Source organism: Myotis nattereri (assembly GCF_964212035.1).
Source record: "Myotis nattereri genome assembly, chromosome: 8".
Classification (NCBI taxonomy): Eukaryota; Metazoa; Chordata; class Mammalia; order Chiroptera; family Vespertilionidae; genus Myotis; species Myotis nattereri.
In genome coordinates this window covers 37,223,954-37,250,244 of record NC_138083.1, presented here as the reverse complement: position 1 = coordinate 37,250,244, position 26,291 = coordinate 37,223,954, and the positions used below count along the sequence as shown (strand labels likewise).

Here is a 26,291-nt window from a genome sequence, read left to right as displayed (position 1 = left end):
TTCATTTTGTGTGTTTTCCTAACCCCCTCCAGCTTTCCTCTACCCCCTCAAAGTTCTAGTATATAAGAAATGCTGCTCAAGTAATTGTTGAATGAGCCAATGAATTAAATATTACTAACTACCTAGCTGATGAAATTACTCTTCCAATGGATCTATTTGCTCTGGTTGGGAAGAAGAGGAATTCAATAAAAGTGTGCTGAATAAAAGGTGAGAGTGTAACTACTGTACTTTCAGAATGGCAAGGAGGCTATGTGGCTGGGGCAGAATCAGTAAGAAGGAGAATGAGGAAAGATGAAGTTGGAGAGGTAGTAAGTGGGCAGAAAAAGCAGACCCAATGCAGGTCAGCAAAAGGACCTCATGGCCAAATACCAATAGTTCTGGGCAGTAGGAGACATAAATGTTAAATTTTACTATTCTTGTACTTTTCTGGATTTCTTTTCAAATTTATCAATATATATAAAAAAACAAGTTATCAGAAGAGTAACTAAATGAAGATAAGACCACTCCCATAAATGAGGTAAAGATAACAGTAAAATCACTGGCCAAGTTTAAATAAGGTCCTGATTTTGGTAATTACACTGTGGTAATATAAGAGAATGCCTCTTCTTTAATTTTTTATTTTATTGACTTAAGAGAGAGAGGGGAAGGGAAGAGAAAGTGGGAAGGGGGAGGAGAAACATCGATTTGTTCCACTTATTTCTGCAGTCACAGGTTGATTCTTGTATGTGCCCTGACTGGGGATTGAACCCGCAACCTTAGCATATCAGGACAATGCACTAACCCAGTGGTTCTCAACCTTCTGGCCCTTTAAATACAGTTTCTCATGTTGTGACTCAACCATAACATTATTTTCGTTGCTACTTCATAACTGTAATGTTGCTACTGTTATGAATCATAATGTAAATATCCGATATGCAGGATGGTCTTAGGCGACCCCTGTGAAAGGGTCATTCGACCACCAAAGGGGTCGCGACCCACAGGTTGAGAACCGCTGCACTAACCGACTGAGCTACCCAGCCAGGGTAAGAATGTCCTTGCTTTCAGGAAATATACACCAAAGTATTTAAGGGTAAAAAAATCTGCAACTTATTTTCAAATAATTCAGGAAAAAAAAATACTTTAAAATACCTTAAGGCCACAGAATAGCTACATAGGACTAAAGCAACCTTATCAACACAAGAGAGCTATGTGAACATTTCAGGGCTATTCCCCTAGCCTGCATTTTCAGTAGTTCCAAAAACTCCTCAAAGCAACTGACCTCAGTTTGGCAGTAACTTACCTGCTCAGCTTAACTCACTTCAGGAAGCCTGCAATTAAGTCAGAAAGCACACTTGACAGTCTCAGAAAAAAACCTATGATTATGCTGTTGACGCTGCTCCATGTCCACCTTCAAATGCCTAACTGCTATTCATCCCTCCAGGCCTTGTGCAAGTGCTACCTTCTTCCACCTCTGTCTCCAAAGCATCAACCTAAATATCATCTCTCTCCCAAAGTTATATCCAAATAGTACTTAATGAATACTAAGACCAAGAGCACCCATTCATCTTTGTATACTCGACAGTTAGCAGAGCTCCTGGGCATATAGTAAGGGCTCAACAAGTGAGTCCTGAGTTCAACTTTCAGACAGATATTATCATTGTCAGTCTTCTAAGTATTGCTCATGACACCATCTTACTTTCTCTCTTGTGTTACTGATTCCTGCAGTTTTATTCATTCCTCTGGACTGAGAAACATAGAAGGGGACTGTCCAGATGTCTCACTCATATTTCTAACCCCTGGAAAAATGAATTCTCAACCAACTTTTCACCAGAGCATATGTTTGATGGTAGATCATAGACACCACAACTTCCCAAACTACAATGACTGTAACCTTATGACCCTCCTACTCAAGTGCATGAAAGCTAAACCACTAAAGCATTACACTAAATCTGGCCTGGTTAATTTAAAAATAAATAATTTGAAAAAAACTATTATATACATTACTGGTTAATTTAAAAGTAAATAACTTTTGATACTTTAATGACAAATAACTTCCTATTTAGTTTATAACTGTCAACACATCAAGACTCCAGGGGTTAGAACAGCCGTGGGCAAACTACGGCCCGCGGGCCGGATCCGGCCCGTTTGAAATGAATAAAACTAAAAAAAAAAAAGACCGTACCCTTTTATGTAACGATGTTTGCTTTGAATTTATATTAGTTCACACAAACACTCCATCCATGCTTTTGTTCCGGCCCTCCGGTCCAGTTTAAGAACCCATTGTGGCCCTCGAGTCAAAAAGTTTGCCCACCCCTGGGTTAGAATCATTAATCTATTCCAGTGATTTTCAACTCGTGCGTAGGAGCACACTGGTGTGCCACAAGAATTTTTAAAACTATTTAGTCAGTAGCACTGACTCTTTTACCTTAGATTCTCAAATAAGAGAATGACAACAGCCAACACAACAATAGCCATGCGGTGTGAAGAAATCAAAATTATACAAAGTCTTTATCAGATTGGCAAAAGACATATTTTTTGGTGTGTGGCAGGATCTTAGTAATTAGTTTATACGTGCCATGAAATGAAAAAGGTTGAAAATTGCTGATCTAGACCACATGGCAAAATGTCTCATTTCTAACATGGAGTTAGCTTTTAAAAAAAATTATTGATTGAACCTATATTTCTGCTAGATCTTCTCTCTTGTTTATTTTGTGTTTCATGTAGAATATTCACAAATAAGACAGCTTAGACTAGAATCTAGAGCTTAGTAGGCACTTGCTAAATATTTGTTGACTAAAATAAATGAAAGGGCCTGGGTGGTGCTCAAGGTTAGAGCATTAGCCCACAGATGAAAGGGTCTCTGATTCAATTCCCACTCAAGGACTTATACCTCGGTTGCATGTTCAATCCCTGGCGCGGGTTGGGGCGTGAGCGGGAGACAACCAATCAATGTGTCTCTCTCACATCGATGTTTCTCTCCCTCTCTCCCTCTCTCCCTCTCTCCTCTTTCTTCCCCTCTCCCTTCCTTCCAATCTGTCCAAAGATCAATGGAGAAAACATCCTTGGGTGAGGATTAAAAAAAATAATAATGATGATGGACTGCAGCCCATTTTCAAATAATCCTAGCTATCTGTGAATACCCAATAGGCTGGGGCCCACATTTAGAAAATAACCTGAACTGAATGAACTTCTCAGGGCATCTATTCTAATTTGTGTTTTAACATCATAAACAAATGCCTACCCAAGTGGAACAATTTCAACTCCTTCTCCTCTGGCTTTTAAGTCATCAAAGCAAAAAGCTTAGAGCCTACTTCAGTAATAGGTTCCATGCTGCATTTATTCCTTCCAGCACAAGCTCATGGTAATCTGACCTCTATCATTACTAAAAATTCTCTTGGAAAACAGTGGGGACTGGGCAGCGTGACTCAGTGGTTGAGTGTCGACCTATGAACCAGGAGGTCACGGTTCGATTCCCGGTCAGGCCATATGCCCCAGTTGCTGGCTCAATCCCCAGTGTGGGGCATGTAGGAGACAGCTGATTAATGATTCTCTCTCATCATTGATGTTTCTATCTCTCTCTCTCTCCTTCTCCTCTCTTCTCTGAAATCAATAAAAATTAATAAAACAAATTTTAAAAAACGGGCAGTGGTTTCAGTATCATTCCCTAGAGAATCCTCTGTGCAATCTAAAAAAGCAAAAGAATATATAAAATCTTTCCATTTTCCTTTCCTAAAGACTCACCAGTCCCACCCTCACTTTACCTTATTTCTATTCTCTACACAAACCAGAGACACTGCTAAATTAACCAACAAAGATAGATAGTGTGTGTGTGTGTGTGTGTGTGTGTGTGTGTCTTGGAAAGAGGTAGCCCAAGATCCCACAAAATACGTAAACTTCAAAACAAGCTCTGGGCCCTGGCCAGTGTTGCTCAGTGGTTGGAGTGTCGGACCAAGCACAAAAGTATCTCGGGTTCGATTCCAGGCCCAGGGCACATACCTGGGCTGCAGGTTCAACCCCTGGCCCCGGTCAGGAAATATGCGGGAGGCAACCAATCAATGTGTCTTTCTCACATCAATGTTTCTCTCTCTCCCCATTCCTCCACGCCTCCACTTTCTCTTAAAAAAAAGAAAGAAAGAAAGAAAGAAAGAAAGAAAGAAAGAAAGAAAGAAAGAAAGGAAAAAATATCCTCGGGTGAGGATTAACAACAAGAAAAAACAGGCACTGGATTTAGCCTCTAACCTAATCTCCTCACTCCTCTCATCTACACAGCCTACTTTCCAGGGGTATAGAAGTAATTCATTGTCGGAGAAACTAAGATGGTGGCATAGGTAAACACCGGGAAATTGCTGCCTCCCACAACAACTTCAAAAATACAACGAAAAGACAAAACGGACATCATCCAGAACTACAGGAAGACTGGCTGAGTGGAAATTCTACAACTAGAAGGAAAGAAAAGCACACTGAGAGCCAGAGGAGCTCCGGAAGTAAAGTGCAGAGGTACGGAGGCTCACCCACACACGGAAAGGGGCTGGCACCTGAGGACGTGGCTGTCTTTTTGAATCGGGAGGAAGTCACAAGCTCCCGACTGCTCTGAACTCCGGTTCTGGGAAGTCTCTGGGGACCCAGGACTCATACTGGGAGAAACTGGACTGTCTGGAAGCAGGCAGAACTCTGAGCTTGAGGGCGGCTTTCCCTCAGAGGTGCTTGCAGCAATTATCGGGACACTGAGACTCGCGGGCCCTTAGGGCAGGGCTAAGGATCCGTCATAGCTGCTTGCTCCGCCCTTTGATTCCCTGAGACCCCGCCCCACCCAGGCTGCGGCAGAGGCTTTTGCATATGAATGCCCCAGCCCTTTGCAACCTGAAAATTACCTAACAAAGTGCAGCTGGGCCAGACAGACCCAGAACTTCCAAGAGAAGGCCCAAGGCCCCACAGCAGCTTGCATTGCTTCACAGCTGGGCCTCATCAGGGCACCTCCAAACTCCAAAAAAGGAAGGGGAATCTGCAGATCTCTTCGTAGCTCCTGCCGCGTAACCTCAGGCAGAGGCTAAATTAGCACCTCTTTAGATCCAAGAGCCAGTGTACCCAGTTGTCAGAGGGGGACCATCTGGATTACAACTCCTCAGATCCATAAGGGACACACTCAGGGGGCAGACTCAGTGAGCACCAAAGCCCCACTGAAGCAAGTCTTGCCCCAGAAGGGTGTCTCCAGCACAGAAGTTCTCCCAGTGCAGACACAGCTGATTCTCACTGCCAATTGGCCTGGAGGTCAATTCCTCCCAGTGATCCTACAACAATCAAGGCATAACTACAACAAGACTGTGCACAAAGCCAAAGAGGGGGTGCACCAAGAGTGTCCACCTCAGGTAACTGGGGAGGCTGAGCCACTGGGCCCTAGAGGACACCTAGCACATAAAACCACTCTACCAACACGGAAGCATAAAAAAATGCGGAGACAAAGAAACAGATCACAAATGACAGATGGAGGAAAGCAAACGACTGGATATAGAGTTCAAGGCCACGTTTATAAGGTTTTTCAAAAATTTTATGGAAACCGCCGATAAATTTAGTGAGACCCTGGAGAATATGAAAAAAGACCAACTAGAAATTAAGCATACACTGACTGAAATAAAGAATAATATACAGCCGAAACCGGTTTGGCCTGCGGACTGAGGGGTCCCAGGTTCGATTCCGGTCAAGGGCATGTACCTGGGCTGCGGGCACATCCCCAGTGGGAGATGTGCAGGAGGCGGCTGATCGATGTTACTCTCCCATCGATGTTTCTAACTCTCTATCTCTCTCCCTTCCTCTCTGTAAAAAATCAATAAAATATATTTAAAAAAAAAAAGAAGAATATACAGAGATCCAACAGCAGACAAGAGGATCCCAAGAATCAAGTCAAAGATTTGAAATACGAAGAAACAAAAAATACCCAACCAAAAAAGAAAAAATATTCCAAAAATATGAAGATAGTGTAGGGAGCCTCTGGGACAACTTCAAGCGTACCAACATCAGAATTATAGGGGTACCAGAAGAAGGGAGAGGGCAAGATATTGAAAACCTATTTGAAGAAATAATGACAGAAAACTTCCCCTACCTGGTGAAAGAAATAGACTTACAGGTCCAGGAAGCGCAGAGAACCCCAAACAAAAGCAACCCAAAGAGGACCACACCAAGACACATCACAATTAAAATGCCAAGAGCAAAAGACAAAGAGAGAATCTTAAAAGCAGCAAGAGAAAGACAGTCAGTTACCTACAAGGGAGTACCCATACGACTGTCAGCTGATTTCTCAACAGAAACCATGCAGGCCAGAAGGGAGTGGCAAGAAATATTCAAAGTGATGAATAGCAAGAACTTACAACCAAGATTACTTTATCCAGCAAAGCTATCATTCAGAGTAGAAGGTCAGATAAAGAGCTTCACAGATAAGAAAAAGCTAAAGGAGTTCATCACCACCAAACCAGCATTATATGAAATGCTGAAAGGTATTCTTTAAGAAGAGGAAGAAGCCGAAACCGGTTTGGCTCAGTGGATAGAGCGTCGGCCTGCGGACTGAAAGGTCCCAGGTTCGATTCCGGTCAAGGGCATGTACCTGGGTTGCGGGCATATCTCCAGTAGGAGATGTGCAGGAGGCAGCTGATCGATGTTTCTCTCTCATCGATGTTTCTAACTCTCTCTCTCTCTCCCTTCCTCTCTGTAAAAAATCAATAAAATATATTTTTTAAAAAAAAAAAAGAGGAAGAAGAAAAAGGAACTCTTACCATTTGCCACAGCATGGATGGAACTGGAGAGCGGATAAATACCGCATGATCTCACTCATTTGTGGAATATAATGAATAACATAAACTGATGAACAAGGACTGATGCAGAGACATTGATTGGACTGTTGGGCCTTGGAGGGAAGGTAGGGGAGGGTGGGGGTAAGGGGGAAAGATCAACCAAAGGACTTATATGCAAGCATATAGGCCTAACCAATGGACACAGACAACGGGGGGGGGGGGGGGTGAGGGCATGAGCGGGGGTGGGGGGGGCTTAGGGGGTAACGTGGGGATAAGGACACATATGTAATATCTTAATAAAAAATGTATTAAAAAAAAGAAATAATTCATTGTCAATTTCCACCTTTAAAGCAACATAATTAAGAGCTTAGTCTCCTGAGTTATAAGGTATATATAGCTGTAATCTAGAGCAGCGGTCGCCAACCTTTAGTCCGCGGACCACTGGTTGTCTGTGAGGTTCAAAAGGTTGGCGACCACTCATCTAGAGCTCTCCCTACCAAAGCAGACAACTAAGCTCTGAGATTAAATTTCCACCTCATTTGTACATTAATTCTAGTAATTTCCCCCACATGACAGAAAAGAAGGCTGGGAGGAGAGGATCTCTGCCACAGAGAGGAGACTCAACAAGAAAAGCGAGATCACTTGCATCCATGAGACTAAGGCACAACACTCTGACTCAGTGGAACAAAAGACCAACCTATAGAACCATGGATGATCCAGTAGTAAATACCTGAGTACACTATTTTTAAAGAGCTATTCTGCTACGTTAACCAGAAGGTCTAACATAGCATATTTACAGAAGTCTAATGTAAATTCACAAGGTAGAAGACAGAGAGAATAAGAGAAAAAAAAATATTCATAAAAATAATGGCTCAAATTTGATGATCAGGCTCAAATGAAAGTCAAGCAGGTTAAGTACAAAAATAAAACAAACCTAAACAAGTCAAACTGCTAAAAAAAAAAAAGCACACACACACACAAAAAGTACAAAAATAAAACAAACCTAAACAAGTCAAACTGCTGAAAAACAAAGATAAAGAGAAAAATCTTGAAAGTAGCTAAAAAGGAAACAACACATTACAAACAAGGAAACATTGATATAAATGATCACTAACTGCCCGTCAGAAATAATAGAGGCCAGAGGACAATGAATAACATCTTTAAAGTACTTCAAAAAAACCTGTAAACCCACAATCTTATATCCAGTGAAAATATCCTTCAAGAATGAAAGTTAAATCAAGTTATGTTCAGATAAACAAAAATCAACACAATCTGTCAACAGGAAACCTGTATTACAAGAAAAACTAAAGGCAATTTTTCAGGCTGAAAGAAATCTTTAGGAAGAAAGACACTGAAAATAGTAACCATGTACATAAATAAGACTATCTCGTTTGTCTTCTTTAAAATATATAATTGCTTACAGCAAAAATTATAATATTATACTGTGAATTTTGTAGTATGTGTAGATAAAATTCATATGACAACTACAGCATAAAGGGGGGTAAATGGAACTATACAACATTTTACATAAAGTGATTCAATATTAATTAAATTGTGAAAAGTTAAGGATATATGTCATAATCCCTAGAGTAACTTCTAAAACAAATGCTAAGAAGTGAAAGCTAATAGATAAATTACAATGGAATTCTGAAAAAAATATTCAATTAACCTAAAAAACAAACAAACAGAAAAGAACAAAACAGAGAGGATAAACAGAAAATAAAAAGCCAATAGTAGAACTAAAAACAACCATATCAATAATTATACTTAGCCCTAGCTGGTTTGGCTCAGTGCATAGAGCATCGGCCTGGAGACTGAAGGATCTCAGTTTCAATTCCGGTCAAGGGCATGTACCTTGGTTGCGGGCACATCCCCAGTAGGGTGTGTGCAGGAGGCAGCTGATCAATGCTTCTCTCTCATCAATGTTCCTAACTCTCTATCCCTCTCCCTTCCTCTCTGTAAAAAATCAATAAAATATATATTTTTTAAAAAATTATACTTAATGTAAATAGACTAAACATTGCAGTTAAAAGCAAAACTTATAACTATAAAAGACACACTTTGAATTTAAAAACACACTTATGTTAACAGAAAGTGTTCAATATACCAGGCATACAGTAAGTACCTCTGCACTAATATCAAACTTCAAGTCAAATGCTATTATCAAAAACAAAGTGATATTTCATATTACACGGGGGGCAATTAATCAGGAGGACATAACAATTATTAATGTGTATGCACCTAGTAACAGAACTTCAAAATACATGAAGCAAAATTGACAGAGTACATTCTCTGACCACAATGGAATTACATTAGAAATCAATAACAGCAAGTTTCTTTAAAAACCCCATTACTTAGAAATGAAACACATGCCCTAAGTAACCCATGGAAAACAAATAAGTCACAAGATATTTGAATTGAATGAAAATGAAAATAGAACATAACAAAATGTGTAGGATGCAGCCAAAGCAGTGCTTAGTGGAAAATGCATAACTCTGAAAACAATTAAGGTCAAAACAGAAATCAATGACACCTTAAAAAGACAAATAGAGAAAAATAGGTTGGTTCTTTGAAACTATCAAACAAAACTGATAGCCCCTAATCATACTAATCAAGAAAAGAGAAAACACAAATTAGCAATATGAGAAATGAAAAGATATAACATTAAAATAAGAGAATATTAATAAAAGGTTAGAAAAACCCATTAATTATACTTCACAATCAAAAGTATATATTAGGAGAGAATTATGTTAACTCTGAATATGAACCTGCCACAGTAGAAATCTCTTGAAACTCAGCAAGGAGAGAAGCCGGTTCTGTTTTCATAGCGTTTTCTCCCATTGACTTGCAGTTCAACTCCAAGTCTGTAACCCCCAATCCATCCCCCAGGGAGTGGCAAGTTAGTGCAGATGAGATCTGGCCAGCTTCCAAAGGAGATTTCAACTGACCTGGAAGGAAAAAAAAAGTATATGGGAAGCATATACATGTATATAATCTGGGTACCAAAAGTACTTCAACAGACTAAGAAAGCCAGGAACTTTTTACAGGAAGCCATTCATCTCATAGCATAAAAGAATAGATTCACAGGCTCTAGCACATATAGCCAGGGCTGGAACATCTCAAAAAGGCTAATAAGAAGCTACAGTGAAGGGAGGACTTGTCAGAAGCATTAACTAACAAAGCACAGGCACTGGAATGAGATGGCATCAGAAAGACAGAGAGAGGAGGGCAGGGCTCTTCAAGTATTGTACATCCAACCCAATATTCAGATGTATATAAGGAAAACCAATCTCAAAAAGTTATCAGTGAAGAACAATAAAAAACACTGCAGCCCATTCAATAACTTGATTTTAAGACCACCTAAAACTTGTGGAAGGTAGTACCAAAGATTTAGATTGGTTCACACCGGACAAGCATCAGGTTGGGAATACAATTCCTTAGCAGAATTTGACTTACCTTCTTCAGACTCCTTGGAACTGGATGATGTATTTTGCAAAGAATCAGTATTAACTGTATCAACCATATCTGATACAACCAAGTCAGGATCTAAGATCTCATGGGTCCCATTTGTGGACAGCCTGGAGGAACGTCTCCTTGATAAGTCTTTGTCAGTGTTTTCTGGGTAGTTTTTTGACTTTTCCTGGGCTATAAACCATTAAAGAGAGTTATAGTCAAGAGACCAGAAGAAATAACTCTGCTACTACAGATTTCTAAGCTGTCTGTCCTCCATAAGGGCTTTACAGAGACTTCTGGAATATTAGACCAGTGATTAAAGGAAATATTCTTCCTTGGTTTATGGCTATAAGTAAAGGCACAGTCACTCTGCCAGGATAGAACTTCCTTTATTTAAGGATTCATAGTCTACAAATATGTGCCAACATTATGTCCCAATCTTAATGTCATGTCCCAATCTTAACAACTAAGTTCTATGTTGGAGCTTTCTACCATAAAAGTCTATGTACTGACTTTCAAAGTCAATAAGGTTTATAGAGCCTTAGAGCCATCACAAATCATTTTTGGAGCCAACAGGATTTTTTTAAATCAATAAATAGTATTTTTAAAGTTTCACTCAGCATATGAAATCCATCCCTTCCTAAGTCATTAAATTTCCAGTGGAATTCAAATCAAATGTAGTTTATGGGTATGGAAATGACACCACTGAACCCAACATTAATGGAGTTCATGCTTTGAGATTTATTTTTCTTCTAGCAAAACTCCTTTTGATCCAATCACATCCCACTCACATTAGATCCTACAATCAAGGACACATCTTTGAGCCTACAGGGCATAGGGGAAACATGGATACAGAGGAGGCTAACCCAATTGAAGCCAAGTTCTACTAAGCACACATATACAGACTGAAGACTCACATGAATTTTTGTCAAGCCGAGGACGTTTTAATGGAACTTCACTTCCTTTTGATATTTTTCGTCTTCTCAATTCCAATGTTATTGGTTGCAAAGTTTGAGAGTTTGAATCCACAGCTACAATGTAAATAAAACCACACAAACAAGGAATGTAATTACAATGAGGATTGAGTGCTCCAATCCTCATTGTTAGGTATAAATATCACACACGCACACACACGCACACACACACACACACACACACACATCCTTGCATGACAAACAGACCAAGGAGCATTCTTACTTAAGCTAAAGATGGGTGGGGGGAGGGTTGAAATGGGTGAGAAATTATTTCCTTGGAAGGTGCTGGGACATTCATGACCCAGCTCTAGTCATATACTTCTCTCCTGAAACCCCCTCTTTAAAACACTATATCCCAATATGACTGCTTTATAATATGAAAGTGCAAGAGCAATATTAAAGTCATTTTTATTACATCAAGTCTTTTTTATTTTTTTATTTACTGATTCTTAGAGAGAGAGAGGAAGAAGGAGAGAGAAAGAAACACCAATTTGTTGTTCCACTTATTCATGCATTCATTGGTTGATTCTTGTACATGCCCTGACCAGGGATCGAACCCACAACCTTGGTGTATCAGGAAGATGCTCTAACCAACTGAGCTACCCAGCTAGGGCACAGCATCAAATCTTTTCATCAAAACTTGACTTATCCAATATTCTGAAAATCTACCATGCAGGCTGATTCATAAAATGTGAACCCTGGAAGTACAGCTTGATTGTTTTCAATCTCTACTTGCTAAATTAGTTAGCTTGGCATTGATCCTAGTTTTGAGAGACTAAAAAGAATGTCAAAATTTATAACCCTAAATACAATTCCAGAAAAATCTCAGGAGGCTATTCTATTTGACAGTCAAAGTTCCAGGCCAGACTGCTGATCACTAGCAAATCCAGCTCTAACATGATTTAGCAGTGCAAACACTAAACCCTCAGAGAGTACTCTTTATTTTTAAATCTAATACTTAAGAAGCTCTTCCCCAATCAGGAAAGATAAGATTCCAAAAGGTAAGTAGAAGAAAAAACAAAAGGTAAGACATTGGGAAGTGTTGGAGAAAAGGCAGGGCTAAGGGGACTGATGAAGGTTAAAAGGAGAGAGAAGGATAAAAAGGAAGGAGGAAAGGAAAGAAATTAGAAGCGAAGAGGAAAGGAAAGGAGGGTAGAGGGAGGGGAGAGAAGACTCATCTAGCTTCAGATGTGCCATCTCAAATGGCCAAACAAGAGACAAGGCTGAGCTCTGAGGAAGCATACAAGATGAGAGTGCTGAACTCCTTGGCTCTTCCTGTGTTCAACTTTCCCAATGTACCAACGTTATTTTGTTCCAAGTGGTGGGAACTTGGAGGTCACACACATTCCAGATTAAACACAAACAACTCTCCTTAAATAGCTCAGATCCTGTCCCAATCAAGTCTATAATATAGAGAGCTCAAGGCTCCACTGAGTCAATAAACTTATTCCAAGCAATTTTTAAAGGGGACATGAACTATATTATAAGCTATATGGCAAGTATTCTTCACTTTGATACCATATACAAACTGGGGCTGACTACATTGAACTTCAGTGTTTCCCAAATTTCTTACAGTAAGAATCATCTGTGAAGGTTGTTTAACAATTCACATTCCCAAACCCTGCTCCAGAGAGTCTGACTAGGAAGGAAGGCAAGTGTTAGCAGTAAGCTTGGAAAATACCAAATTGATTCTATCTGGTATGAAATCCTACACTTACAAAATAAAAGCAATAAATTGGATGGCATTTTTTTTTTATCTGAGAGAAATCTGCAAGCTGAAGAGCAATTACCCCAATACACACTTTTCAGAGAGTACAAGCCAGAGCATGAATAGCTAAAGAAGAATCAGTTTCACAACACTCAGTTCCCATGTTTACATACTCTTTCCTAAACTGAGAAGGGAGACATTTGATTTCTTCCAGTTCACCTTTTCCACTTCTCCCATTTACATAAAAAGGCCTGTCTCTCTCTCTCATTCTACATGACACACTGTCCAGGTTTAAAACCTCTACTTTCTCAACTAGGATTCCTCATTTGAACACCAAATACTCAGGTTATTTTTTCAATTCTCCCAAGGGTAGTTTTTAACTAGTACCATTTGAAATGCACAGGAGATAAGTCAATTCATTACAGATCATGGATACCTTGGGTATTAAGAGTTTAATTCTCTCCTGGAACGCTGTTGAGAAAGCCAGTGAATTTAGGCCGGTGCTGTCCAACAGAAATATAATGAGAGCCACAAAATGCAAGCCATGTATGTAAATTTAAAAATTTTAGTCGTTACATTAAGAAGTTAAAGAAAAAAGTGAAAATGATTTCAAGAATATATTTTATTTAACCCAATACATCCAAAATTATTTCAACATGTAACCAATATAAAAAATTGAGATATTTTACATTCTTGTGGGATTTCTTGTACTAAGTTTTTGAAATCCAGTTACAGCACATTTCAATTCTGACTAGCTACATTTCAAGTGCTCACCAGCCACACGGGCTAGCAGCTACCATACTGGACAGTGCAGGTCTAGGCCCTAGATTTGTCTAGAGACAATTCCAGCATGCTCAGCTTTTGAAGACAAAACCCAGTTATAACCATTAAAGGAAAATGTGCCTTATTCATCTGGGAAGAAATCAATCCACCTAATTCTCTATCTTAAAATTAGAACTCAGATGTGAGAAGGTCTACTGGGAATGATGACTAATGCATTTATTTTAAGTAAATTAAGGTAGACTTTTTGCCACAGAAATTAAGTCTGATGTAACTGTCTGGATTGACAGAACTAGCTTTGGAAACAATGAAAGAACTAATTCTGTAGTTCCACAATTTTGATGAAAATAACATTTATATATCTTTTGCAATTTTCAAACTTGTGAGAAAAAGTAGGTATCACTTTCAAATGTCCTAGGGCAGTGGTCAGCAAACTGCAGCTCGCGAGCCACATGCGGCTCTTTGGCCCCTTGAGTGTGGCTCTTCCACAAAATACCGACTTCTGCACATGGGCCACAAAGTTTCAATTGCACTGTACGTGCGAGCCTGCACGTGGTATTTTGTGGAAGAGCCACACTCAAGGGGCCAAAGAGCCGCATGTGGCTCATAAGCCACAGTTTGCCGACCACTGTCCTAGGGGATTCATAGTTTTCCAATATTCATGTAGAGAATATGCAAGCCAGAATATCTGAAGACCACTGCCAGATAATCATAGGCATTCAGTTTAGAGATCTTTTGGGAACTCTTCATGCCATTGACTGGATCTAGGGAAGTGACTTAGGAAGAAATTCAGAGTGTTTCATTCTGGGTTATTCTAGAAAAATTCCAAATTTCAACTTCATTTAACAACTGCACATTCTTTTCTAAGTCTGTATCCTTTAACCTTGACTCTTACCAATTAGCCATCTCAGCTTTTTATTTAGACTGTGAAATTTTTCAATCAATAATCACTCTCCAGAGAACTCAATTTCAACTGCACCCATGCATTTCTAGGTCTTTGGCACCATTTCCTTCAGTAAATTTCCTTCAGATGCCCACACCTATTTTACTTCTCCTTTCCTCTTTCTTGTCTCTCATAAAAACTGTATTTCCTGATCCCAGGTTCTATTAAGCTCACTTAAACTGAGATCATTTAAATAGGCACTAGTAAAAAGCCTTAGCTTATTAGGTTTTATCATATAAGCTGAAGTATCTAGAGGGCAATTATATACCCCTCAGAAGCTCAATCTCTGCCATGTTTCTCAACTTACGTTCATCTATATACATTTCTCCCTTAAAATCCAGCTTCAGGGACATGACTTGTTTTCAGATCATAGAACAATTCAAAGTCAGCCACAAAAATGAAGGATTGATGTATAGAAGTGATAAAGAACCACATAGGGCCACAGAAAAACACTGGCATTGTCCTTGCAGAGCCCACTTGGGAAACTCACCAGTAGGAGCTATGGAAGGGGGTCTGCCTCGTTTTCTTTTTGGCTCCCTCAAGTTTTCTTGCGGACTCTTCACAATGTCATTTTCAGGTTTCTTATCCACTTGAGCATCTCCAGAGTACTCTCTGTCATTTTCTGAAATGTTCTCCTTATCTTCCTTCTCGTTCTTGGGAAGGTTTTTCTCTGACACCTTTCCCTTTTCAGAACAGATTAATTTTCCTTCTTTATCAGGATGCTTGGTTCGCTTTTCTGTCTTTAAGGCTTTGTCTTCTTTGTCTTTCTTCAGGCTGACTGTGACTTTTCTCTGCTCTTTAAACTTCTCTCGTTTATCAGATGATGAAAGACTTTTGTGATCTGTTTCTTTAGGCCTAGCGTTACCCACAATATTCTAAAATGAGCAAAATAGCGATGAAACACACTTTGTGATTACGAGCAAATATAAAACCAGATAGTTCTTTGCAAACTTATGAAGATAAACACAGAAATTAAAAGGACATAATGCCAAGTCACATAATGGTTACCACAAAAAATATCTAACCATAATCTGAGGCTTGAGAACCAATCCTAAGTTTAAAGAAAACAATGGTCTTTAGTTCCCTTAAGATTAGTAAGTCACTAGAAAATAAAGGGACAGATAACTACCGCAGGGACCTCTGGTGGAAAGCAATCTTTCTAAGAAAATGCCTCATTCCAAGCATGACTACACTGACCCAAGGCCTCTCAGAGGCCCAGCTTAGTGTGCCAGTGGATGCTGATTCCCTGTGTAGAGTAGAACCCATACTGATAACTAGAGGCAGAAAGGAAAGTTGTAAAGATTTTCCAACCCAGAAACAGAGTCTTTGCTTCCTCTACTGGGTAAAGGCTGTGCTCAGTCCAACAAGCCACCTTCTGTATTCTTGAGTTAGTTACTGAGTTTTTATCTATCAGGAGGAAGTTACTTTCCTCCTAAATTACTTTCTTTAAAATTCACCTTTAATTTATTATGAATGTCTCATAATAAAGCCAGCTCTGAAGTTTCCAAAACTATAATTGTTTATTTGTATATGTATCTCTCTTCCAAGACCTCAATCTCTACCATATCATATTCATATGAGATCCCCAGCATCTAAGCACCCACTAAGTACACAGACCTTTGTCAGAAGCAGGAGGATTGCCTAAAATACTCAATGAGTAAAAGTTTAATTTGTCCCATAGGGAACAATAATAAATAAGGAGAATCCCTGAGGTTAGAACTTAGAAGGAAATATTTTTTTCAAGTCCACAAAATTTTCTGAAAGCAGCCAGGTTTGAGAACAAGCATCCCTCAATAACTGCTGGCAGAAATATAAATTGGTGTACCCAGTTTGGGGGCCGGGAGGGTGAGGGCTCGGGTGGGCGGCAGGCAATTCAGGTCAAAAGACTTAGGTTTATACTTTTGAACTAGAATGAATTCCTAGAAATAAAATTTGCTAACAGAATAATCAGACTTGTGCATCCAGATTCACAAATATCCTAACATGACCATTAGGGAATTGGTTACACAAGAAAGGATATACACATCTTATAAAATACTATATTATAGCCATTAAAAGCCGTATTCACATACAGAATTAAGAAACTTGGGAAGCCCGGCCAGTGTGGCTCAGTGGTTGAGCATCGACCCAAGAACCAGGAGATTACTGTCTGGGCACATGCCCAGGTTGCAGGCTCGATCCCCAGTAGGGGGTATACAGGTGGCAATCAATGATTCTCTCTCATCATTTATGTTTCTATCTCTCTCTTCCTCTCTGATATCAATAACAATATATTAACTTTTTTTAAAAGAAACTTGGGAAATGTTATTTTATTAAAAGAAAAGAGCAAGTTATAGTACAGTAATATACTATATGACTCCAATTTTGAAAAGAAATATGTATACACATAAATATTTAACAAAAAACACAGGATATACATCAAAATGTTAATAGTTAACAGTAATTATATCTAGATGATAGACTTACAGTTTTTACTTTCTTTGTGCTTTTCTGTACTTTAACTTTCTATAGCAAACTTTTTTTAAACTTCAAAAAATATATAAATGTTCCTAAAATATAGCTTATCAAAACTTTGAGACAGTGTGGTCCTACAAAAGAAATCTCAATCTGTTCTAATATATATGAAAAAAGCTTTAAAAATAGATTTTTTAAAAGAACTTTTGCTTTATAAATGGCCATTACAGAACCTTAGATTAATAGGGTCAAAAAGAGCTAAGAAATCATTTATCCAAATTATATGTACTCTTGGGGGAAAACCACAAGTAAATAGGTGCCACAGGCCTGTGCTTGACCACCCGCCAAGTCTGAGATAAGGTGAGACACTCAGAGGCATCTGGAAATTGAAAACTGAAGCACCCATAAATTCACACTGGGTAAGGTGCCCAACTCCAAGCCAAAGCACCAAGAGCCTATCAATTAGTTTATTGAGTAGAGCAGAATAAACAGCTGAACGCTTGTTTTCTAGAGCACTGAATTTCCATTTGGGGAGGTTCTGGACACAATCTGACAATTCTGGGCAAGTTCTTAATATGGTCCTCTATCTATATTAATTCATTCCATGAACTGCACACAAAAACTGTCAAAGAACACCAAGATAATGTTTTAGAATACTGTGTAGCTCTACGGGGCAAGTTATCAAAGAGAAAACATCTTCAGGGGTAAAGCCTTATAATTTTGTCAATTTTCTGAAGCAGAAAATCATCAAAAGGCAAAAACGTTGTTAGGTTAGCTTTAAACACATCATATATCATGATCCTTTGAAACTGCTAAATATATGTACAAAAGAATTTACAAAAATTTGTGATGAGAAGCATTTGATCATCATAAGAAAAAATACAACAGGTTCCAGCATCACAAAATACTGTCACATCAACAACCACCAAACAGGTGAGTAACAGTAATAATCAGTTTTTAAAAACATCAATATCCAACTTTTGATCTCTTTCCCCTCAACTACTTCATGAAAACATAAAAAAGACAAAAGGGAAAAAAATTATGAATTAGGCAACACTTCTAGATGGCCCATATCTGTGCACACCATATTTCCAACATCAAAAGCAGGTCCTATGCTCAGGCAAATACATGCCTGGGACAGGAAATAAAATTTTCAATGCAGGCACATCTAACATAGGTGACTGCCAAATCCATGCCAAACTGTAGCTCTGTAACCACCATGTCATGGTCCTGAACTTAAAGATAAAGTTAGACAAGGAGAAAACAAACTCTAGATCTCCTCAAGCAGTACAGGAAGTTTCCTGTGACAGGGGCAGGACACATGAAGAGAAAATAATGAATAACTAGACACTTTAATGAAAAGATAAGAAAAACAGATAACAGGTAATGGTATCCAAGTACTTGGCACTTTTGAAAAAAAGAATCTATGTTAAAAGAAAATGGCAGAAAGAGACTAATATTTACAATTTCTGAAAATGTGCACATTGCTTCCTGGTGAAATTGTGTCAGATGGAGGAAATAAAAACTTTGCCATCATAAACAAAGGTAATGTCTTTATGTGAGAAACAAAACTATAATGTTAGTATTATTCATACCACAAAGCACAAAACCACATATCTCACCTGATCTTTGGAAAAAGCTTTGACATGAATATGTTTGACAGTCTGAACTACTCCATCATAAAATTTCACAGTGTAAGTACCTAGAATTCAAGAAGATATCATGATTTTAACTTGCAGTTTCATGAAAGTGACACAACTTTTCAAAGCATAAATACAAGGGAGCTCCAACCACAATACTATAATAAACTTATGGAAATTAAAAATTTCTTTAAGAATGCCTTACCTATGTCTAAGATAATAGTATGCCTTTCTTTTCATCTATACAGATAAAAATCTATCAAAAACAATTCACTTTTATGATACTTCATTAAAATAAAAAAAAGTTGCATTAAATTTAGACCAAGAACAAAGAGCAGTAAAACAATTAAGAATCTGAGGCCCAGCCTTGTGTGTATTGGGATAGGAGCCCTAGCTGGTTTGGCTTAGTGCATAGAGCGTGGCACAGGGACTGAAGAGTCCCGGGTCTGATTCTAGTCAAGGGCATGTACCTTGGTTGCAGGCTCAATCCCAGCTCTGCTTGGGGCATGTATGGGAGGCAACCAATCAATGTGCCTCTCTCACATCAATGTTTCTCTTTTATTCCACCCCACCCTCCATTCCCCCCACCCCAATCTCTCCCTTTCACTCTCTCTCTAAAATCAATGGAAAAAATATCCTTGAATGAGAATTAATAAAAATAAAAGCACCAACCCCTTCCCATCATAGAAGATAAAAGCCAAGCTAGCACTTGCATATGTAGGTCTAAACCTTCCTTTTATCTCTGTGCAAAGCTGTTCACATAGTCCCAACATCCCTGCATTTCAAATGTACGATCAGTTACAGCATAAAGAAAACAAAAAATAGTAACAGTTTCAACAAGACTCTCGAAATAAGACCATTTCCACAGGATCCCCTGTTATAAATACAGATTTCAGACATAGGACCAAAGAGATTGACTAGGAGGGAGGGTAAGGCAGGAACATAACCTAAGAATATGCATTTAAGCCGAGACCGGTTTGGCTCAGTGGATAGAGCGTAGGCTTGCGGACTGAGGGGTCCCGGGTTCGATTCCGGTCGGGGGCATGTATCTGGGTTGCGGGCACGTCCCCACTGGGAGATGTGCAGGAGGCAACTGATTGATGTTTCTCTCTCATCGATGTTTCTAACTCTATCTCTCTCCCTTCCTCTCTGTAAAAAATCAATAAAATATATTTAAAAAAAAAAAAAGAATATGCATTTAACTTTAAGGAAGAGGAACCTGATTAGCCTGCTCACTCAAGTTAGAGAACCACAGATCAACAGGAAGAAACAATTCCTCATTTTGTTGTAAATGTGAACCTACTTTCAGTTTCCCCCAAGACTGGGAGCATAAAGCCCTGACAGACAAGTGGTTCTGCCATCCCCAGCATGAAAAACGGGAGCTGGGCAGCCCCAGCAAAGAGCTGAGATCAACTCACCAGAGATGGCTTCCAAACAAAGAGTCCCTGGAACCAGAATCCTGTCTTTTACCACAACACAGATCCAGGGTCTACAAGGCTACCAGGTGTGGCTGCCTTCACACTAAATGATGCTTAATTACCATTGCCAAAGAACAATTCCAGATGAAATAACTAAATAATACGGCAATGCCCTCCCCAGTTTCCAAGGGCTAAATAACTATAACTCCCTCAAGAAACTCTAAAGTTGCTAGTTATTGGTAATTCAACCATGTCAGACTCCTAATGCCAGAAGCTGTTGCTCTCCACTCTGGCTAGAGCCCGCCCACCAGCCTGCTCAGTCAATAAATAGCCTCAGCAAAACCACCAGAGAGGTTAACAGTGGCAAGAAAACCAGACCAAGCCTACCAAAGATGAATCTATAGCATTTGACTTCACTATATCCTTGGCCTCCACCTGGCAACAACAACAATTCAGAATGACTTTTATAAGAAATAAAAGGGCACCCTGCCAGCAGAGCTTCTACTAACAGTGCCATTAAGCTGTGGTGGCCCCTGCTACAGATGAAACTGAGGCAGGGCAGAAAATACCAGGGAAAGAGGGAATAGAGCCCACCATTGTCTCTTCCAGTCCTGCAATTGCTGGAATGAATCCTGATGAACTAGAAACTGTATACCAGCTCCCACAGATAAAACCTAACACAAAGGCAGCACCTACGGGTCATTATCTCATCTTAAAAAATCTGAGCTCCCACAAAGTCTTTCCCTCACAATCTACAGTATGGCGATAATAACACCCAACTGGTTCCGCTAATCAGGATTTCCCTTCCCCCAAGAATCAGTAAGGGGAAGAGGAAAAAAAAAAAAAAAGAACCTGTAAGGATAGCAGCATAATACAGGACTTCAAATTCAAGAATTAGGGAAAACAGGTTCTGACAGAAATACCACTCATTTTCAATGTCCTTCAACTAAAATTTACTGGACAGTATTCAGAGCTTATAAAACCTATATATTAGGGCAGCAAGTGACTGGTTTAGGAACAACTGCCTCAAGACTCTCTTCTCCTATCATTTTAGTTCATGGAGGAAATAAACTGAAAAGATTTTTAAAAACAACTTGTAAAGCCCCAGTTTAAAAGACATTTAAAACCCTTAATTAACCATGGCTGACAATGTGGCCAATGACTGCTAGATCTTAAGTGATCATTTCAAGAGACTTCAGCCCTGGCTAGGTAGCTCCAGTTGGTTAGACATCGTCTGATATGCCAAGGTTGAGAGTTCAATCTCCAGTCAGGGGACCAAGCCAAAACCCAGAATTGTGCATGATAGCATATTCTGAGATGTGTTTTCACAGCCCTGTCTCTCACCAGACAACCAGAAGTTGGCATGTCCACTAACCCCCAATATGTTACATCTCAGATTGGTTACTAGGTATCAGTATCCTGCTCTAGCTCCTTTAAAAAGCAGTAATGGAAAAAGCAATAGGGAGAGTCACTTTCCTATTGACCAACAGCCATTTAGATGGGCTGCAGGGCTGGGTGACAGGTTACCAGAAATCCTCCAGTCTGTGCCTGTTAAGCTGTTCACTGTTATAACAAAAGCCAGCCTGGACCTGCTGAATGTTGTATTAATTCTGCTGTTTGCTTATAGTTGAATACAAATAAAAACACTTAAAAAAAAAAGACTTCAGACCCACCTCCACAAAAAAGAACATTATTAACTGTAGACAGGGATCCCTCCCCACTCCCCTTATGATTTATCTGCACTATCTGCTCTTGCCCTATGCCTCCTCCTGGTGGCTCTATCTCAACACCCCATTCTGCCTTGATCTAGGTCTTTTTCTTTTTATCTATGATGCCAAGCTCTGAGCCCTCCAAATATTAGATGCAAGTAGGTTCTTAATGCCTTTAACTGGCTCCATCAAGACACCCCCCACCCCTCTGTGAGACAGCTCCCAGAGTTCCCCAACGCCTCTTCCTCAATCTGCTCCTCCTTTGCTGCTCCCTCATCCAATCTTTTTCGCCCCATTTCTGTCCTCCACATGACTCTGAGACATCACTGAAACAAAAGAGATATGTTATGTTGCTTCCTTTCTGCTAACAATCTCCGACCTACAGAGTTACCCATGTTACTACCCACAATTTTCATTTGACCTAAGGGGCAGCCATTTACCCAAAGGGAAAACACTTAAATGGATATTATTCTGGGGGGAAATATGACTTGATCAGCATAAATCAACATAATGGACTTTCAAGAACACATCTATGTACGTGAAGAACATCTGTATTTCATATCATGATTTAAACACAGTGAAAGCAGAAAAAATTATTAATCTTGAAAATGAGACTAAAAACATAAACTATGTCTTTTACTAAAAGGACCTGATGCAGTTTAATAACATATCAGCTTCCTTTTAAAATAAGTTTTTAGGCCCTGGCCGGTGTGGTTCAGTGGTTACATCAAAGGGTCTCGAGTTTGATTCCCGGTCATGTACCTGGGTTGAAGGTTCGATCCCAGGGCCCAGTCAGTGTGGGAGGCAACCAACCTATGTTTCTCTCTCACATCGATGTTTCTGTCTCTCTAGCTTTCTCTCTCCTTCCCTCCCTTCCACTCTTTCTCAATGGAGGCTTAACAACAACAAAAAATAAGTAAATTTTTAGGTTAATGTGATACATATGAAAAATAGTAATGGGATTTTATTTTGAACACAAGCTTATAAATGTAATTTAAGGAAACAAGTAACTACCCAAAAATTCTTAATCAATCATAAACTAGAGGATTAGTAATTGCTTGTGCAACTTAGAAGATATAACCCTGCTTTGGAGGCCTGAGGGCTGTGCTTTAAGGATAATGTATATCTGACACATAAATAAACCTACATCTATTAACCCACAATGTTCTAATAGCTGGTGGGGGGGGGGGGGCGGTGTGAATGTAGCAATACAGAAACTAAAAATTCTGCTTCATGGAAATGAATATTCATTTTTTTTTATCATTTCACCCTATTCACATGTTAAAAACTTCTTGATCAGCCCAAGGTTCAGCATTTAGCAGAGTAAAAACTTCATGAAATGAAAAGTCAATTTGGCCTTACCGTCACCCACAACAGTAGTACTAAGTAAGAGGCCTGACCACCCTAAATATTCATTACAGAGATCATGGACAAATCATAAATATCCTGATAGAAAATGCTAAAAAAAATATATCACTTGAACCCAGAGTCTGTTGCCTGAATGTCAGGATGCTGACAATACATACTATCTCCCTCCTCTTGCCTTTGTACTAGCAAAATGAACCCCTATGGGCATAGTCCTTGTCCTGACTCTTCAGATGTTCTAAACTCCGGCAAAGGCATCCCAACTCAGTGCTCTAAATCCGAGCATCCCAATTTCAACTAGCAACTCTGACATTACAGACCATCTTTAATTACCTTACATCTACAAAGCACATTTTAAAGAAATGTTTGTAACACTATCAACAAAGAATTTTTTAAAAAAAGAAAACTAAAAGATTAAAGAGCTTTCAAAAAAAATTTTTTTAAAAGAAATGTTTGTTGGCGTTCACTTCACTTTTAGGCTATTTACAAGTAAGCAAAAGAAATATTAGGGACTTACTTTATTATATCAGGAACTCCTAGACAGCAAGAATCTATACACTTCCCAGCAGAGTGACAGATGAACCATGACTATTTTAGAAAATAATGACTAAAATTTTGAAAGCAATGAATCAAACTCCCCTATTTAACCCAGCTTTCTCTCCATTTTTAATTTCTTCCTAACTCCTGACACAATGATTAACTTGAAGAGATAGGATTCCTAACCAATAAAAACATACTGAAAACATATCAAACCCTAATATATAAAACTCCCCTCTAAGTCATTAATATTACAACTCAAATGCCTTACCATCCTTGTTAACAGCGGTGACTTTGGCTGGATAAAAACGACAATCAGACCAGCAAGCAAGGACTTGCTCATTTATTTGAAATTCCTAAAAAACATTAAAAAAAAAAAAAAAGATCCTGTTACTAATCCAATTTCACAGGACACATATGGTACCAGAATTCATAAAAGGTTGGAATTCACAAGAGTGGGAAAGGGAGATGGCTACTGGGAAGAAGGAAGATATTTCACTGTTTAGCACTAGGAATCAAAACAAAAGGGCTGACACAAGCCTTTTCCCATCCTAGGAGATGTGGGCAATGCAGCATAGCACTAATGATAACCCTACCCTACCCTTGATAGTGACTCTAAGAGCTCAGGATCATCAGGGAATATACCCAGTATACAAGCTAGAAGGAAGGAGGCTATTTCATTTTGAAGGAAGAAACATTCATGCCACCTAAACCCACATGTTGAAAGGGACATTTGCCAAAGGAATACCCATTCACCTTTAATATTTCATACTCTTTTCCCAGTAGACAGTTTGCACTGATGCATTTTATAGAATAAATATTGAGCAATTAAATTGGACAACAGTGAACAATTCTAAATGGGGAGGGGGAAGGGGAGGGGGAGGAGGGCGCCTTAGCAAGGGTTCAAGTTCCCTGGTCCAGGTTAAAATGGAAAACAATCCAGGGCTGAGTCAGATCCAAAGGCAGCAGGATCTCTACAGATGCCTAAATACCTTTTTTAAAAAACTCAAAACTAATACCTCATCCTTCATTCTGAAGTCAGTGAAAGCACCAAGCATAGTGATGAAATTTAACAAAAACAGAGTCTAGTCAAGTCCAAGTTTTTCAAGGGCTTATAAAGGACCTTGATATGGCCCAGCCAGTATGGCTCAGTTGGTTGAGCGTCATCCCATGTACCGAAAGATCACTGGTTCGATTCCAGTCAGGGCACATACCTGGGTCGTGGGCTTAACCCCCACCCCCAGTAGTGGGTGGGTGTGCAGAAGGCAGCTGACTGGTGTTTCTTTCTCATAGATGTTTCTATGCCTCTCTCCCTCTCCCTCCCTCTCTCTCTAAAAAATCTTAAAAAATACATTTTTTTAAAAGACCGTAATATGAAGCTAACATAGTACTTCACATGGAATGATTGCTTAATACATGCTCAAACAGTAGATCAGCTTAATAAATGAACCAAAGGTATACAGTGGTGTAAAAGAGATTTAAGATCCCCGTTCATCATCAGTGAAGTTTCAACAAAGTTAGTCTATGAGCTGTCCCATCAATAACATCATTCAAGCAGATGACAACTGGGATTCTTCAAGAGCCCCATATTCCCTGGGGATCTCAGGGTTGCAACTACAGGCCCAAATAAAAATTTATCCCTAGCTGCTACTGATCCAGCTCATTGATTTTGATCCAGCTCATTACAGAACTTCCCAGATCTGTTACTCACCGAAGATCCTTCCTCTTCATGTAAGCCTTCTTTTCTCAGCTGTATTTTCTCTAAAGGGCGTAAATAAGGACTGTCCCAGCAGAACCACTCATCATAACGATGGTTCCAACGCTTGAAATGGATAAGTACTTTTCCTTCTTCGTAGTCAATATCTTCTATGTGAGCTGGATACCTAAGTCAGAAAAGAAAATTGAAATGCCTATAAATACCCACCCAAAATATCTAAAACAGTACCCTTCCAAATCTCTTTCCAAAGGAATAGGTTATCAAAGTACTAAATAAAACCATCATTTAGAGGCTCTACATAATGGTGTCCAATCACAAATTATGGAGGCTAAGAGGCATGGAGTTCAAATCCCAACCTTGATATGCCTAACATATGAACTAGTATTAAATTAACCTTACAAAGTCCCCTCATGTGAAGTAGAGGAAGGATACACAGCACACTGGATTGTAATGCAAATTAAAGAAGATGCCAGAAACGCAAGATCTGGGCACAAAAGAAATAGGAAGTAAACATTTAACAACTAGATTACATTTCACATGTACCAATAAATTAGAATGATCATGCAACCCAGACTGTATTAGTCAGTCTCAATTTTTTTAAAAATATATTTGTATTGATTTCAGGAAGGGAGAGAGGGAGAGATAGAAACATCAATAATGAGAGTCATTGATCCGCTGCCTCCTACACACCCCCTACTGGGGATCGAGCCCACAGCCCGGGCATGTGCCCTTGACCAGAATCCAGAACTCTTCAGTCCACAGGCTGACATTCTATCCACTAAGCCAAATCAGATAGAGTGAGACAGTCTCAATTTTAAGAATTTTGCAATTC

The 26,291-nt window shown here is 39.2% G+C and overlaps 1 protein-coding gene across 1 annotated transcript in view; it reads right to left on the bottom strand.

Annotated features, from left to right (window-relative positions):
• The window catches only part of PHF20 (PHD finger protein 20), a 132,549-nt gene that overhangs the window by 56,763 nt on the left and 49,495 nt on the right, over window positions 1–26,291 (bottom strand). Inside the window, exons 4-10 of the mRNA XM_081097054.1 lie at window positions 25,454–25,625; window positions 24,014–24,098; window positions 18,696–18,775; window positions 15,110–15,494; window positions 11,132–11,245; window positions 10,218–10,406; window positions 9,530–9,709 (exon numbers count right to left, since the gene is read on the bottom strand). Coding sequence (XP_080953180.1) covers window positions 9,530–9,709; window positions 10,218–10,406; window positions 11,132–11,245; window positions 15,110–15,494; window positions 18,696–18,775; window positions 24,014–24,098; window positions 25,454–25,625 — 1,205 coding nt within the window. The remainder of the gene's footprint in view (window positions 1–9,529; window positions 9,710–10,217; window positions 10,407–11,131; window positions 11,246–15,109; window positions 15,495–18,695; window positions 18,776–24,013; window positions 24,099–25,453; window positions 25,626–26,291) is intronic.